The sequence below is a fragment of the Eleutherodactylus coqui genome, chromosome 8 (assembly GCF_035609145.1).
Source record: "Eleutherodactylus coqui strain aEleCoq1 chromosome 8, aEleCoq1.hap1, whole genome shotgun sequence".
NCBI lineage: Eukaryota > Metazoa > Chordata > Amphibia > Anura > Eleutherodactylidae > Eleutherodactylus > Eleutherodactylus coqui.
Window position 1 is genome coordinate 206,584,139 of NC_089844.1, and position 17,959 is coordinate 206,602,097.

Below are 17,959 nucleotides of genomic sequence, written 5' to 3' on the forward strand. Positions count from 1 at the left end.
TGCGCCTGTATGTGGTAAATACATCACGGTTCGCTGTTCCACCTGTGGATATTCATTGCACATAATACGCAGCATCTTCTATATCACCGCGCCGTTTTCTACGGCTGCGCACTAAAGCGCTGCACATTCGCCATTCTACACAACATTGGTAAAAGACAATAGAAGAAAGGTAGAAAAAATGTAGCAGGAAGCCGCTGCAGGAGAGCGTGCAGGAAATGCGAAAATCGCAACGCTATGCGGAAATACGCCATTCCACACCCCAGTGAATCGCTATGGTTACCATATGTTGGTGTGACTATGGCCTCTGCAGGGAGAATATGGTGGGCCGCGTATCACTGATGACTGACTGCTGACCGTGGAGGCGGCTGGCACGATCCGCGGCCGCTGCGTCTCCATTCACCCATCAATGCTCCCCGCTGTGTAGGAGTACGAGCTGTCCGGCATCGGCATCCAACAGGTGGCCCCGTGTATGAGGGCCCCGAGGCCTCAGAGAGGCCACCGCCTCCGGGCACCTGCGCAGCTACTAGTATATAAATCAGTTCCAATGGAAGGAGTCACCTTATATAGAAGAGACATAAAGGTATCATCCAGACGATCACCGGGGAGCAAACCGTCTTGGATCCTTCTTGCTTTCTGTTTGCAGTTTCTTAGTCCGGGCGTCATGGTGGGGCGGCCGTCCTGCCGTTGTGCAGAGGTAAGATATACAGCAAGATTCATGGGTCATTCAGACTTTGTAGAACAGCTGACTCAATCATCTAGAGTAGATTGTTTGACTTCAGGGCAGGTCATGGTGCAGGGAGGAGGAGGAGGTGAGCTGTGACTATTGTGAATGGTGGATGCTGTGTTATCTATATATAGGTGTCACCTCTCAGTGTAATCCTGTCTGTGCAGGGAGGAGAAGGAGGTGAGCTGTGACTATTGTGAATGATGGGTCCTGTGTTATCTACATATAGGTGTCACCTCTCAATGTAATCCTGCCTTTACAGGGAGGGGAGGAGGGGAGATGTGACTATTGTGAATGGTGGCCCCTGTGTTATCTACATATAGGTGTCCCCTCTCAGTGTAATCCTGCCTGTGATGTCAGTGAGATGTTTGCTGTAAAGCTGCCTCTACAGCTCAGGAAGCATCAAACTACTATTAGGCTCCTGTCTACTTGTAGTCTGTAGGGGGCGTCCTGAGCCCGATCACCTTGTGTGCCCCCATCCACTGGTCCCAACTCCCCCTAACAGTCTGGTCAGATGCTCCTCTCTACTGGTGGTCTGTAGGGGGTCCTGAGCCCGGTCACCTTGTGTGCCCCCATCCACTGGTCCCAACACCCCCAACAGTCTGGTCAGACGCTCCTCTCTACTGGTGGTCTGTAGGGGGCGTCCTGAGCCCGGTCACCTTGTATGCCCTCACACATCCACTGGTCCCAACACCCCCAACAGTCTGGTCAGACGCTCCTCTCTACTGGTGGTCTGTAGGGGGCGTCCTGAGCCCGGTCACCTTGTATGCCCTCACACATCCACTGGTCCCAACACCCCCAATAGTCTGGTCAGACGCTCCTCTCTACTGGTGGTCTGTAGGGGGCGTCCTGAGCCCCGTCACCTTGTGTGCCCCCATCCACTCGTCCCAACTCCCCCTAACAGTCCGGTCAGACGCTTCTCTCTACTGTTGGTCTGTAGGGGGTCCTGAGCCTGGTAAACTTGTGTGCCCCCATCCACTGGTCCCATCACCCCCTAACAGTCTTGTTAGATGGTCCTCTCTACTGGTGGTCTGTAGGGAGCGTCCTGAGCCCCATCACCTTGTGTGCCCCCGTCCACTGGTCCCATCACCCCCTAACAGTCTGGTCAGATGGTCCTCTCTACTGGTGGTCTGTAGGGAGCGTCCTGAGCCCCGTCACCTTGTGTGCCCCCGTCCACTGGTCCCATCACCCCCTAACAGTCTGGTCAGATGGTCCTCTCTACTGGTGGTCTGTAGGGAGCGTCCTGAGCCCCGTCACCTTGTGTGTCCCCATCCACTGGTCCCAACACCCCCTAACAGTCTGGTCATGTGGTCCTCTCTACTGGTGCACTGTAGGGGGCGTCCTAAGCCCGGTCACCTTGTATGCCCCCATCCACTGGTCCCAACACCCCCTAACAGTCTGGTCAGATGCTCCTCTCTACTGGTGCTCCGTAGGGGGCGTCCTGAGCCCGGTCACCTTGTGTGCCCCCATCCACTCGTCCCAACACCCCCTAACAGTCTGGTCAGATGCTCCTCTCTACTGGTTGTCTGTAGGGGGCATCCTGAGCCCGGTCGCCTTGTGTGCCCCCATCCACTGGTCCCAACACCTCCTAACAGTCCGGTCAGATGCTCCTCTCTACTGGTGGTCTGTAGGGGGGTCCTGAGCTCGGTCACCTTGTGTGCCCCCATCCACTGGTCCCAACACCTCCTAACAGTCTGGTCAGATGCTCCTCTCTACTGGTGGTCTGCAGGGGGCGTCCTGAGCCCAGTCACCTTGTGTGCCCCCATCCACTGGTCCCAACACCTCCTAACAGTCTGGTCAGATGCTCCTCTCTACTGGTGGTCTGTAGGGGTGTCCTGAGCCCAGTCACCTTGTGTGCCCCCATCCACTCGTCCCAACACCTCCTAACAGTCTGGTCAGATGCTCCTCTCTACTAGTGGCCTGTAGGGGGCATCCTGAGCGCGGTCACCTTGTGTGCCATATCCACTGGTCCCAACACCTCCTAACAGTCTGGTCAGACGCTCCTCTCTACTGGTGGTCTGTAGGGGGCGTCCTGAGCCCGGTCACCTTGTGTGCCCCCATCCACTGGTATACAGAGCTGAGTGAGATGTCATCAGCAAACAGAGAATGGACAGTGAATGGGCTTACCAGGGGTTTAAGGCCCATTTACACATAATGCTTGCCGCTCAAAATTCGCTCAAATGAATGAAAGTGCATGATAATCGTTATGTCTAAATGCGAGCCGTTATGCACTGTTTTCGCTTTTCGCTTTGTCTTCTAGCGACACCCGCCACTGCTGTCTACTAGATTGTGACACCCGCTGCTGCCATCTACTAGTGACAGCCGCTACCATCTACTAGATTTAGCGACACCTGCCGCTGCCATCTACTAGTGACAGCCGCTACCATCTACTAGAATTAGTGACACCCGCTGCTGCCGTCTACTAGTGACAGCCGCTACCATCTACTAGATTGTGACACCTGCCGCTGCCGTCTACTAGTGACAGCCGCTACCATGTACTAGATTTAGCGACACCCGCCGCTGCCGTCTACTAGTGACAGCCGCTACCATCTACTAAATTTAGCGACACCCGCCGCTGCCGTCTACTAGTGACAGCCGCTACCATCTACTAGATTTAGCGACACCCGCCGCTGCCGTCTACTAGTGACAGCCGCTACCATCTACTAGATTTAGTGACACCTGCCGCTGCCGTCTACTCGTGACAGCCGCTACCATCTACTAGATTTAGTGACACCTGCCGCTGCTGTCTAACTCTGGCCACTATGTCTGCAGCCAATCAGAAGGGACGGCAGGTCACCCCGGACGTGTCCTGAGGACAGCCTGTGATACAACCTCATACATTGTATACACATATCCCAGCACAGGATGGCATACAGATGTTACTCATTGCATAGCGTGAAGGCGCGGGCCGGTGAGAACGGACAGAATTACCCCCCATTGGGTGTAAATGCGGTGCTCATGTGATGGGTGGCGTCATACAGGGGATCCTCAATCGGGACACCTGAACCACGGACGGATTCCACAAACATCTGCATGTCTAACAACTTCAGGGCACCGCTGAAGCTCCTTTTTCCACAGCGGCAGGAAGTGGGCGTCGCCTCCACGTCCCGGCATGGCTTCAATTAGGCTAATGAGATAAAGATGCTGCTAACAGAACTGCTGCGGCTTCTTCCTTACAAGGAAAAGGCAGATTATTCCTGCAGACCAATTATCACTCCGTCCCTGCATAATATGAATTACCAACCACAGATATTCCTCATCCTCAGAGACCCGTGGTGCCCACCTTGGCATTTACATGCCCGTCTCCAATGCCCCTGTACATGTACCAACTAGGAAACACAAATGCATACATTGTAACCGATTTGCCGAATCTAACGTACGTCATCCTCTATAGATTACCGTACAGGGTAAGGGCTCCTCCACGGGGGCGTACGCGCTTAGAGCCCCCCCTTGTGGAATCACATAAACTAACGCATTGGCATCGAGTGCCTCACATGGGCACCATCTTCAGCCAGCATGAAAACCGCTCATGTGAATGAAGTCTAAGGCTGCTGTATTTATGGATGGAGGCTGGTTGTTCCAAGGTTGGCTCGGAGGGCTTATTTACAGGAGTGTCTATCGGCCAGCGTCTTCACACCTGGCCATTATACGCTTCTATATAAGCAGTTCCCCTCCTTCCCTCCGCCTCACCAGCTCTCTGCCTCTCTCCAGCGTTTGCAATGGGAGGGGTGGGGGCGGAGCAAAGCTCTGATCTGCCCACTCCCATTGCTGGCTATGGACAGAGGGCGGGGCTTAGCTCCACCCCCATCCCGCCCACACCCATTGCAAACCGCTCGGAGGGGAGGAGAGAGGCAGAGAGCCGGGGGGGGGGGGGGGGACTGCTTAGATAGTCCTTGTTGTAGCTCCGCCTGTTCCCGATTAGGACTTCTATAAAAGCCCGGGCCTGACACTCCTGCATTGCACCATTATTGTACTCTTTGCCTTCATTAAGCGTCACTTCCTAAACCTGTTCCTCTCCTGCAAACATGACTACCCGATAATGAGTCCTGGCTTCCATCTGACTACACTTCCTGCCTCATCCATTGTACTACAAACATGACTACTAGAGACGAGCAAAAGTACTCGTTTAGGACGATTTCGCAATCGAGGAGCGCTTTTTTTTCGAGTAACCCACTACTCGAGCGAAAAGTTTCGGGCGGCGCCGGGGGTGAGCGGGGGGTTGCAGAGGGGAGGGGGAGCTCCCCCCCGTTCCCCACTGCTACCCCCCGCTCCACCACGCCACCCCCCGAATTTTCTCGCTCGAGTAGTCAGTTACTCGAAAAAAGCGGTGCTCGATTGCGAAATCGCCCTTATCGAGTACGTTCACTCATCTCTAATGACTACCTGCTAATGACCTCCAGCCTCCTCCTGACTACTCTCCGGTCCCGCACGGCTCCTGCGGGTACTTACATTCTTGGTTTGGGCTCTGCACTCTGCATCTATGCTCCAATAGTTAACCTCTATGATTGTATTCTATAATGTAGCTGCTCCTACAATGTAACAGCTAGATGGAAACGAAGCCACAGATGTGAAATTGTCCTTAAAGCTCCATGACATACAACTACATCCTGGAGGTCCAGAGTTTGTATGGTGGGGGGTGGGGAGGCGATCTTGCTCCATACTATGTAGGTGCTCCGGGCCACAACAGCTCAGATCAGTACTTCCGCTGATTGCTTCTGTTAACCCTTTAAATACCCTTACTGAAGTTCAGGGGTCCGAAATGGCTTCCTGCAATGAGATCAGCAGACTGGGCTCTCTCCCTGCATATTCTAATAAAAAAGGGGGTCTTGTGTGCTAAAGTCCCCCCGACTCCCCCTTGTCGTCAGCTCGCATAGGCTGGAGCGGAGAGGACGAGGGACTAGCTCTGTTAAGCTCCCGCCCGCTCCCCTTGTTGTAAGCTGGGAAGGGGGTGGGAGTTTAGCAGAGCTAAGCTGCCACCCCCTGGCCAATGGTATCCTAGGGCTGTGGTGTATATGCTCCGTAGCCTCGGCCGTCTGAACGGGCGTTAAAACGGGAGGTGCAGCAGTGACTTGGTCATGGCTGCCGATCGTCTACACCAGTTGTGGCGCCCCTATGAATGAAGCCTTATTGAGACACATTGCCATGGCCCAGAAATGCTGCGGCAGCTTGGAACGCATCAGTTGGTCGCACCATTGTGTGTCCTTCCTGGTGGAATTGTAGTATGTCAATAAGGCGGTGATTGTACGGATGCCGGATCCTTCTCCAACTGATTCCAGCCAGGTCCGTGCATCCTCTCCCGGGGCTGCTCCATATTCTCTGTATACACTGTGCTAGTAGGCCATATATCAGCTGACACCGTTACACGGTATCTCCAGGCTGGCCTCTGTGATCCACTGCAACAAATGTAGCAAGCTTCCAGATGTGACAAGATGCGGTCTGCATGGGGTTCCATCTTTCGTTTGCAATAAGGCCGCCTGCAGACGGCCGGGTCGCATCCCGCTGCGAGAATTCTTGGAGCGGGACCCGAGCCCCTGCAGGGACCAGCACGGCTCTCACCTGCTCCCGCTGCTCCAGGTCTGATGTGCTGGCTGCCACCCAGCCGACGCACGTGCAGAGCGGAGCCGGCGGCCGGGGAGTGACATTTCTGTGCGGGGCTTGCTGAGCCCCGCACAGAAACAGAGCATGCCGCGGTTCGTTTTCCACGCGAGCTTTCGTGCGGACAAAGTCACTAACGCAATCCTATGGCAGCTTCCACGGGCGGAAATTCTGCGGGAAATCCCGCCCATCTGCAGGCGGCCGAAGGCTCCCAATTCAGTGATGGAAACAGATCTTGAAAATAGCAAGGAATTAAAACCCAAAGTATAATGGAAAGTAGAAAAACTTCTCATTATACAAGGATTAACCTTTATCTCCTAGAAACGGGATTACGCTGTTAAAGACTTAGAAGACTATATTATTAAAGACCGTAAACAGCCAATGGCCGCCGTGCGAGCCTGCTGCTACATGCTAACCATCCGACAGGTTAGCTAGGGTTTCTTATTGTGCTACTTGGGATGAGGTTCCGGGGTTTTCAGAAGCATCTCAGCCGATTCCAGAGTGCACCCGGGTCAGAGGCCCCACCAAGGTCTTCAGACCAGTCATATTATAAGAATTGGAGGCTTCAGTACCTGTTTTTCCAGCTCCACTTTCGCCTGTGATGAGAATGCACTGATCCTTCTCCTGGTCCCTTAAGGAACGATATGCTTCATCAGAAATAGCATAACTGCAACATAGAAGCAGAAATACTGTGAAAACCAAAGGCATAAGAAAAAATACAAAGTGGCGTCCTGAAACATGAAGTGGATCTATGGAGCCCACGCTGTGGGGGGCACGGCCGGCTGCACACATGGTTACGGCTGCTGTAGAGCACCTCAAACCTCCAAGCGACGGACATTCTTACTGACAGCTTTCATATGTTTTTACATAAAATACATTTCAATCTGCAGGTTATTCCAAGTTTTCAGCCTTTTTTTCCGCTACACTTGCAGTGTGCTGTACTACACTGCAAGCTGGAGGACTGATGAACTCTGAAACCAATGACAAGAGGGGGGGGAGCTCTATTACATATGAGGGGCGGGGGTGCTATATTCCGGTTACAGTGGGGGAGGGGTATGCAATAAAACATCATTAGTTAAAGGGAGTTTTACTAAGTGCTAAACGTCTGATCATGGGAGGAGTTCTTCGCTGATGCTCCCACAAATCCTGAATACAAAGGTCCCATGCCCCTCTCTTCTCATAACTGTGGGCTTGCTGCACCCCCCACAGTGAGGAAGAGATTGAATGGAGCAATTGTCTGGAATCGGCACACGTGACGAGGCGGAGCTACGCGGTGACGCGTAGAAGGGGGCGGAGCCAGAACGCTGCTGCTGCCGAACAGACCCGAAGGCAGAAGACCCTTCTGCGCAAGCGAGTCTAATCGGGCGATTAGACGCTGAAGTTAGACGGAGCCATGGAGACGGGGACGCCAGCGCAGGGAACGTAAGTGTATACCTTCTGTATGGCTCATATTTAATGCACGATGTATATTACAAAGTGCATTAATATGGCCATACAGAAGTGCTGAACCCCACTTGCTGCCGCGGGACAACCCCTTTAACCCCTTCCCGCTCCAGGACGTACCGTTACGTCCTGGAGATAGCACGGAATCACATAAGATCCCGCGCTATCCCGCAGCGGGAGCCGGCTGTCAGTCACAGCCGGCGTCCCGCTCCAACAGCGGGGGGACATCGGAGATGTGCCCGCCGCTGTTAACCCCTTCCCTGCCGCGATCTAAGTAGATTGCGGCAGGGAAAGAGTTTACAGAGGGATCGCGATCCCTGTGTGTCTCCGGCCGGCTCTCGCGATGTCATCGCGAGAGCCCGGCCTGTCACCATGGCAACAGGACGCCAGACACTGGCGTCCTGTATTGCCTGTGCCTATAAACGCTGTACAAGCGATAAGGCATGGCAGAGCAGTAGCTCTGCCATGCCTTATACCAGCGATCATCAGGGCAGTGATGTAAGTCCCTCAGAGGGACTCAAACAGTATAAAAAAAAGAAAAGAAAAGTGTAAAAAAAAGAAAAATGTAAAAAAAAAAAAGTAAAAAAACCCCTTCTTTATGCTTTTTCTAATATTAGCATAAAAAAAGGGAAAAAAAACTAAAACCCCACATATTGGATATTGACGCGTCCGTAACGACGTGTAAAAAAAGTTGAACATGCTTTTTATTTTGTACGACAAAAAGCGTAAAAAAAAACGCTAAAAAACAGGCAAAATGCTAATTTTTAGCATTTTGCCTCACAAAAAATGCAATAAAAGTGATCAAAAAAGCCGTACATTTCCCAAAATGGTACCAATAAAAACTACAGCTCGTCTCGCAAAAAATAAGCCCTTAAAGAGCTCCGTACATAGAAAAATAAAAAAGTTACATGACTTTGAATGCAGCTATAGAGAAAAAAAAAAAGATTTCCAAAAAAAAGGGGGTTTTATTGCAAAAAAGTGTAAAAACCTAAAAAAAATATAACAATTTTGGTATCGTAACTGTACCGACCCGCAGAAAAAATTTAGTGTGTCATTTATGCTGCATGATTAACGCTGTAAAAAAAAAAAAATCTATGGCAGAATTGATGCGTTTTCTCTCCCTGCTATCATTAAAAAAAAAAAAGAAAAAAAAATTTACGATATTGTCTATATACCCAAAAGTGGCACCGATAAAAACTACAGATCGCCACGCAAAAAACAAGCCCTTACACGGCCGCGTCCACGGAAAAATAAAAAAGTTATGGCTTTTGAAAAATGGAGATGGAAAAATACCAAAAAAATCGCTTGGTCCTCAATGCCAAAATAGGCCATGTCATTAAGGGGTTAAAGGATCGGGGAATGTTTAGCAGAAGAGAAGGCTGAGAGGAGACTTAATAGCTGCCTACAAATATCTGAAGGGCTGTCACAGTGCAGAGGGATCAGCCCTATTCTCATCTGTACAAGGAAAGACTAGAAGCAATGGGATGAAACTCAAGCACCTCCACTTCTACTATATATATGTATATATATATTAGAAACTGTATAAGATTTTCAATAAACCTCACCATCATAGTAACATAGTATGTTAGGCTGAATGCAGGCAATGCCCATCTAGTTCAGCCTGTCCCCCCAGAGGAAGGCAAAAAGAAAAAAAAAACAAAAAACCAAGAGGCAGAAGCCAATTTAGCCCATTTGGGGGGAAATTCCTTCCCAACGGTCAGAATAATCCCTGGATCAACCTCTGATAGTTCCTCCCTGACTGTAAGACCGGATCACCAACCCCGCGGGTCACCTAATATCTATATCCTGTAATATCCTTCCGCTCTAGAAAGACATCTAGTCCCTCTTAAACTCCTCTGCGGATCCTGCCATCACCACGTCCTCAGGCAGAGAGTTCCACAGTCTCACTGCTCTTACAGTAAAGAACCCCCTTCTGTGTTGCTGATGAAACCTGCTTTCTTCTAGACGTAGCGGATGCCCTCTTGTTACCGTCACGGTCCTGGGTATAAACAGGTCATGGCAGAGATCCTTGTATCGTCCCCTCATGGATTTATACATAGTTATTTGGTCGCCCCTCAGCCGTCTTTTTCCGGGGTGAATAATTCCAGTTTTGGTGCCTCTCTGGGTATTCCAGTCCCGTCATTCCATGTATTAGTTTAGTTGCCCTTCTTTGAACCCCCTTCAGTACTGTAACATCTTTCCTGAGCACCGGTGACCAGAACTGTACGCAGTATTCCATGTGAGGCCTGACAAGTGCCTTATATAGTGGGAGGATAATGTTCTCGTCCTTCGCCCCTATACCTCTTTTACTGCACCCCAAGACTTTATTAGCCTTTGCAGCCAGCTTCTTGCTTGCTCCCCCTGCTCTTCCAACCTACTGTCCACCCCCGCCTCTACCCCAGCAAATGCCTGCTTATCCTGCACCATCATACTACCATCTACCCCAGCGAGTGCCTGCTCAGTGAGCACCAAACTCCTTTCCATGATGCCAATGGCTCTCAGTGTTGCCAGTTGCCCATTTAGATCCAGGATTTGGGCTTCTAAATGTGCCACGTGCACGCATCTTGTACAACAGTCTGCACCCTCGATCGGCTGATCAAGGACCGCATACATTGCACAAGTAGCACATTGGATGACATTGCCAGGCATGGAGCTCATCCTAATGGGGATCTACAATTTACTTGTGGAAGTAGTGAAAATCAACTAGGTCACACTCCTCGCGTGCTCGTGCCCGTCCGCAACCACTCGCGTGCTCGTGCCCGTCCGCAACCACTCGCGTGCTCGTGCCCGTCCGCAACCACTCGCGTGCTCGTGCCCGTCCGTAACCACTCGCGTGCTCGTGCCCGTCCGCAACCACTCGCGTGCTCGTGCCCGTCCGCAACCACTCGCGTGCTCGCTCCTCTTCTCCCGGCTGGGTGGATACTTCAGCGGCTCCGATGCTCCACAGATTCCTGCCGGTCACATCCATTATGTCACACGCTCCTCACACGCTCTCCATTCATTCCGTTATTTACACCCACGATGTGATCTTTGGTTTACTCAGTATAGCAAAGAATTATTCCATGCGGGTCTAAAACTGCAAAGCACTCTATTGGGCGGTGCTGAAGCCTCATCTAATAGTCGTACAGTTGTGGCATGCCCGGGGGGCCCTTCCTCAGGCGCTGTCTACCATGGTTACCCATCATCATTCCATGATTGTATTTGTGGGGGGCAAGTGGGGACAGAGGGAGCTCCTCCCTTTGACTAACCACCTTGGTGCCGTGGTTGCTATTGACCGTGGCATCTGAGGAGTTAAGAGACAGGGATCAGAGTCTTTCTGATCCCGGCCACTACAGCGAGAGCTCGGCTTCTAGTTAGCAGAGGGATCATGGGGATACAGGACACGTGACAAACGTGTCATAGAAGCTAACCACACGTACATACAATGCCACAATTGCTCCTATTCGCCTCGTCTCCCGGCAACATTTTTTATATTAAGCGACCACAAAGTTGTACATACTCCATAATGGTACCAATAGAAACCACAGGTCCCACAGCCAAAAACAAGCGCTCAGCCGCCCTGATGGAAACAGAACGTTTTACCAGTCAGAAGAAGGTAAAATATAGTAATAATCATATTTACTTGTATAGCGCCAACATATTGCACAGTGCTTAGAAGACGGGGGATACAGAAAGACAAAAGTACTAAAATACTAAAACCCTGGTTCCATGTAGTAATCAGCTGATGGAGACAGTAGGGGTGAGGGTCCTGCTCCAACCAGCTTACGTACTACAGATAATAGGGGGATACAGAAGGTGAAGGGGCTGCAGATGTGCCCAGTATGGCAGGGTGGAGAGTGTGGGATACAATGGGCAGACTTAATCCATCTAGTGTCAAAATCGGTGTGACTGTAGGGGGCGGATGATGGTGGCTAGCAGGGATTGCAGTCAGTAGGTCAGGAAGCATGTTATCAGGGGAATACAGAGGGGTTTGGTTTACGGTATGCCTCCCTGAAGAGGTGCGGTCAGTAGGTCAGGAAGCATGTTATCAGGGGAATACAGAGGGGTTTGGTTTACGGTATGCCTCCCTGAAGAGATGCGGTTTTAACCCCTTCATGACATGGCCTATTTTGGCGTTGAGGACCAAGCGATTTTTTGGTATTTTTCCATCTCCATTTTTCAAAAGCCATAACTTTTTTATTTTTCCGTGGACGCGGCCGTATAAGGGCTTGTTTTTTGCGTGGCGAACTGTAGTTTTTATCGATGCCAATTTTGGGTACATAGACTATATTGTAAAATTTTTTTATTTTTTTTAATGATAGCAGAGAGAGAAAACGCATCAATTCTGCCATAGATTTTTTTATTTTTTTTTTACACCGTTAATCATGCATCATAAATGAGACTTTCCATTTTTTCTGCAGACCAGTACGGTTACAACGATACCAAAATTCTAACATTTTTTTTAGGTTTTCCCACTTTTCTGCAATAAAAACCCTTTTTTTTGGAAATCTTTTTTCTATTCTAAATTGCTGCATTCAAAGTCACGTAACTTTTTTATTTTTTGATGTACGGTGCTCTATGAGGGCTTATTTTTTGCGAGACAAGCTGTAGATTTTATTGGTACCATTTTGGCGTACATACGACTTTTTTGATCACTTTTATTGCGTTTTTAGTGAGGCAAAATGCTAAAAATGAGCATTTTGCCTCAGTTTTTTAGCTTTTTTTTTAGCGTTTTTTTCGGTGCACAGTCAAAAGCATATGCAACTTATTGTACGCATCGTTACGGACGCGACAATACCAAATATGTGGGGTTTTATTTTTTTTTTACCTTTTTTTATGCTAATCTGAGAAAAAGCATAAAAAATGGGTTTTTTACTCTTTTTTTTTACATTTATTTTAATTCATTTTTTAAATCTTTTTTTTTTTTTACACTGTTTGTGTCCCTCTGAGGGACTTTAATCACTGCCCTGATGATCGCTGTCATAAGGCATGGCAGAGCTACTGCTCTCCCATGCCTTATCGCTCATACAGCGATCTCAGTCATAGGCAATACAGGACGCCAGTGTCTGGCGTCCTGTTGCCATGGTGACAGGCCGGGCTCTCGCGATGACATCGCGAGTTCCGGCCGGAGACACAGAGGGAGCCGCGCTCCCGCTGTGAACTCTTCCCCTGCCGCGATCTACTTAGATCGCGGCAGGGAAGGGGTTAAAAGTGGCGGGCGCATCTCCGATGTCCCCCCGCTGCTGCAGCGAGACGCCGGCTGTGACTGACAGCCGGCTCCCGCTGCGGGATAGCGCTGGATCATATGTGATCCAGCGCTATCTCCAGGACGTAAGTTTACGCCCTGTTGCGGGAAGTGCCCCGCTCCCAGGACGTAAACTTACGCCCTGCAGCGGGAATGGGTTAAAGCACGCCTGACGTTTATTGCGTCAGTGATTTCCCAGATAGTTTGGGGTAGCGCGTTCCAGAGGACAGGTGCTGCTCTGGAGAAGTCTTGGAGGCAGGAATGAGAGCTTCGGGCTAAAGGGGCGCTTAGTCTGATTTTGTTAGTGGAGTGGAGGGCATTGGCTGGGTGGTGAATTGAGCTGAGGGAAGAATTGTAGGGCAGAGCGGTGCTGTGGAGGCTTTATGGATGAGGGATACAATATAGGGGGGCGCTGCGCTGTGGATGAGGGAGGCGATATAGGAGGGAGCTGCGCTGTGGATGAGGGATACAATGTAGGGGGGCGCTGCGCTGTGGATGAGGGATACAATGTAGGGGGGCGCTGCGCTGTGGATGAGGGATACAATATAGGGGGGAGCTGCGCTGTGGATGAGGGATACAATGTAAGGAGGAGCTGCGCTGTGGGGGGCTTTATGGATGAGGGTGGTGAGTGTGAATTGTATTCTGTATTTAACGGGCAGCCAGTGCAGTAACTGGCACAGGGCAGAGGCATCCAAGTAACGGCTGGACAGGAAGATGAGCCTGGCTGCCGCATTCAGGATGGATTGGAGAGGGTAGAGTCTGGTGCAGGGGAGGCCAATCAGCCGGGAGTGGATGAGGGCAACAGTAAGTGGTTTTTAAAAAAATATATATATTTTTAAAATAAATTCTTAAAAAGTAGTGTGGGCGGGGCGGGGGGGGGGGGGTGACCCGAGGATAGTTTTTAATCTGTACATGGGTGCATACAGGTAATTATGGGCATGTCTGAGAGCAGTTCCCCGGGCCGGTTACTGCCTGCAGCACCATGTGAATATATACAGGTCTGGGATTTCAAAAGTAAAAGTACAGAACCTCCTAAAGTCGGAATTCCTGCCGCCACAAATGCCACGTTACACAGGCCTTCCTGTAATTACAGCTTATTATAGGGCTCTCAGATCCCAGGGCTATTAAACTAACTAGTCCAAATGACAATGCCCGGGTCCAGGACGCCAGCTGCTGCTGTGAACACCCACGGATGGGTACTGAAAGCAGGAACGTCCTTCCATGTGTTACTATACAGGCACAGCGCTGTGTACATCCCAGCACAGCAAACCATACAACCTGGATGTGTTGGGAATGCCACTCACTCGTCCAACATATGCATATTGTAACATAAGAGGGGTGTTGCCTCTCCTTAAGGAGAGCATCCAAAAAATGTGTGGATACACCTAATAGGCGAGTGTGTCAGGGGGCAGGAATAGTCACTCCCCAAGGAGAGTGCCCAGAAGGGCTGTGAGAAGACCCACCTCTTCTAGAAGAGACTTCTACAGCCATGCAAGCTCCTCTGGGTAATTTATGCAAATAAGGCAGATGGAACAATACCTCTGCAGCGCCACCTATTGGATGGCAGCATTCCTTCAAATCAATGTACTACTTTTTAACAAGTCTGTAAAACAATGTTTGTGAATAGGTAACTAAGCCAGACTCCATCCACAGACGGCTGTTTCGGGTTTTCGCCCCTCATCGGTGTGCAGCAGGTTTCTGGTTTGGCTGCTGAGAGGCTTATGATGTGGGTCAGGAGGAGTGCCCTGCCTGCTTAAGAAGAGAACCCAAAAAGTTTGTGGAGACACCTAGGGGGGCATCGTCTCTCCCCAATAAGAGCACCCAGAAGGGGTGTGGGGACACCTGAGGTCTCGTCTTAATGGGACCGCATTCTTATACCATGAAATGTTGGTATCAGATAAGGAAAAACTCCGACGATGTCAGCAACAATTAGAGCATTCCATCAAAAGGATGGCTAGATCTGGCTGTATGGATATCCCCTCGTTAGCCAGGAAGACCCCAAATACAAGTTTAATACCTTGCTGACCCTTTCCCGTGTGTATAGAAATGAGGAGGAGAGTCATATCTGTGGGAGACGGGTCATGGGGGAGTCCAGCGCCGGCACACCTCCCTGACTGCTGCGGGGGATGAGCCTCTTCGGCTTAGGCATGCTCCCTATTGTTATTCTGTTTCTCTAGAGCGCCACCTCATGGGGATCCCATCATGTCGTATGTAGAAGGGATCACAGAGTTATTATGCATGTGCTCTACATTTTACCCAGACCCCGTCCTCTAACAATGGAGTGGGTGTGCATTATGCCAATGGGCGGGGCTGGTTTTCATTTCAGGAGCCGATTTACATAATCAGCAGGGAAATTATTTTAAAAGATTGCGGCGTGGAGTGCGAATGAAAAAAATGTATCGGGGCGATTTACAATCTGTGACCGGGAGGGGAGCGGCACCCCACAGAAAAAGGGAGGGCGGTTCCCTTATTTATAAGATCTTGCAGTAAGGTATTCCCCATCCACAGAATGACGCCTCCTTCACACGGGGACCGATGTGCACAAAACGGACATGCGTAAAAAAGGGTGACTATTAGAACCAATGAATTCTTATGGTAACACTTAGGACAAAAAACTTCAGGCGTGAAAAAAGAAAGAAAACCTAATCACACCTGAACTGATAGGAGATGCGCGACTGAAATGCTCTGCTGCGTGAATGGACAGGCCCCGACCGACCGGTGGTGTGCGATGCACAGGAGTTTCCATAGACTCCTATGAGAGCTGGGCAACAAGGGGGGAGATGCGCTGCTAAACACAGAAGCAGGTTTTCAATGTCCCGCTGTAAGCTCCTGTTAGCCCCCGTGGGGATGAGGAGACTCCCCGGGGCTCTCCCTCTTCCCTCTTCCCACTGTCCCCGAAACCTGAACAGCAGCAGCACTGCAGAGAAGGACTTCCCCTGCAGGGAAGAATGAGGGAATCCCCGTACCGGGATATAGAGTGGGTGGGGCTACAGGGCTTCCCCGAGAGCAGGGCTAGAGGGAAGCGCTCTCTAACTCTGCCCTCTCCCTCTTCTTGCTATAGGGGAATCACTAGGGGAACCCATGTAGCCCCGCCCTTTCCCCTCCCCCTGCTAGAGGAGAATTCCCCCATAGCGGGGAGATAGGCGAGCTGAAGGAAACCCCTTCTCTGTGGGGCTTCCTTTAATGTCTGCAGGGCTGGCGAGATGTTCCCAGCAGGTGAGGAATCCTTTGTTCACCCCTGCAGGCAAACCATGGTCTTGCTGCTGCTGGGGATATCCCTCCAGCACCCCAGGGCTTTCCTTCACCTCTCTCTCTCCTCCAGCAGCAACAGTGCCTTTTTAAAGCAACATGCAGCTCCCAATAGTGGGTATAGGTAATTTCACCGCTAATTAAGCTGATGGCTTAATTACAGGAAATCACCCATTCACGCTATTTTTCACGCAGTTAGCCGCAATTTTTTGCGTGGGTAACTTTGTTGTCGTGTGAATGAGGCCTAAGGGATAAGTTGCTGATTGGTGGGGTCTGACCGCTGGGACCCTCAGCGATCCAGAGAAATCCCCCCAGGCACATCCTGAAGTATTGATGGCAGTGGTCACATATATGTACCACCGAAGGTAGCCAAGCCCGCGGGCCCAGCCATCTCCGGCGGCAACCACTGCAATGGAAACAAATGGATCTGTTTGTTTCCCAACTGATTTCAATGAGTTTCCAAAAAGAACCGAAGACAGACGGAAAGACGCAACAAGACGGAAGTCCCCGACGAGCGCCAACGCCGGTGTGAGCGGGTCAGGATTTACAAGGCGTGCTACAGAGCACAGGGATGCCCCTGCAGGTGAGCACATGCGGGTATTGATGGGGCCGGTTTTTCTCCTATATGCAGTGTTGGTAGCGGATATATCTTCTCCTGACAAAGGCCGCCTGAGCTGCAGAACCCACAGTCATCACCAACAATGATGTAGTAAACTATGCTGTAAGCTGGAACTGTTACCGTACCTATATAGTAGTCCCAGCTCTGGTACCGTATCTATGTAACAGGCTCGGTTCTATATTGTATCTATATAACAGGCTCGGTTCTATATTGTATCTATGTAATAGGCTCGGTTCTATATTGTATCTATATAACAGGCTCGGTTCTATATTGTATGTATGTAATAGGCTCGGTTCTATATTGTATCTATGTAATAGGCTCGGTTCTATATTGTATCTATGTAATAGGCTCGGTTCTATATTGTATCTATGTAATAGGCTCGGTTCTATACTGTATCTATGTAATAAGCTCGGTTCTATATTGTATCTATGTAATAGGCTCGGTTCTATATTGTATCTATGTAATAAGCTCGGTTCTATATTGTATCTATGTAATAGGCTCGGTTCTATATTGTATCTATGTAATAGGCTCGGTTCTATATTGTATCTATGTAATAGGCTCGGTTCTATACTGTATCTATGTAATAAGCTCGGTTCTATATTGTATCTATGTAATAGGCTCGGTTCTATATTGTATCTATGTAATAAGCTCGGTTCTATATTGTATCTATGTAATAAGCTCGGTTCTATATTGTATCTATGTAATAGGCTCGGTTCTATATTGTATCTGTGTAATAAGCTCAGTTCTATATTGTATCTATGTAATAAGCTCGGTTCTATATTGTATCTATGTAATAAGCTCGGTTCTATATTGTATCTATGTAATAAGCTCGGTTCTATATTGTATCTATGTAATAGGCTCGGTTCTATATTGTATCTGTGTAATAAGCTTGGTTCTATATTGTATCTATGTAATAAGCTCGGTTCTATATTGTATCTATGTAATAAGCTCGGTTCTATATTGTATCTATGTAATAGGCTCGGTTCTATATTGTATCTGTGTAATAGGCTCGGTTCTATATTGTATCTGTGTAATAGGCTCGGTTCTATATTGTATCTATGTAATAGGCTCGGTTCTATATTGTATCTATGTAATAGGCTCGGTT

The 17,959-nt window shown here is 49.7% G+C and overlaps 1 protein-coding gene across 4 annotated transcripts in view; it reads right to left on the reverse strand.

The window, feature by feature from the left end:
• Positions 1-17,959, reverse strand: part of MYO1B (myosin IB) — a 216,795-nt gene that overhangs the window by 130,771 nt on the left and 68,065 nt on the right. For all 4 annotated transcript variants that reach the window (XM_066577259.1, XM_066577258.1, XM_066577257.1 and 1 more), the window contains one exon: positions 6,892-6,986. In XM_066577259.1, the coding sequence (XP_066433356.1) occupies positions 6,892-6,986 (95 nt within the window). The remainder of the gene's footprint in view (positions 1-6,891; positions 6,987-17,959) is intronic.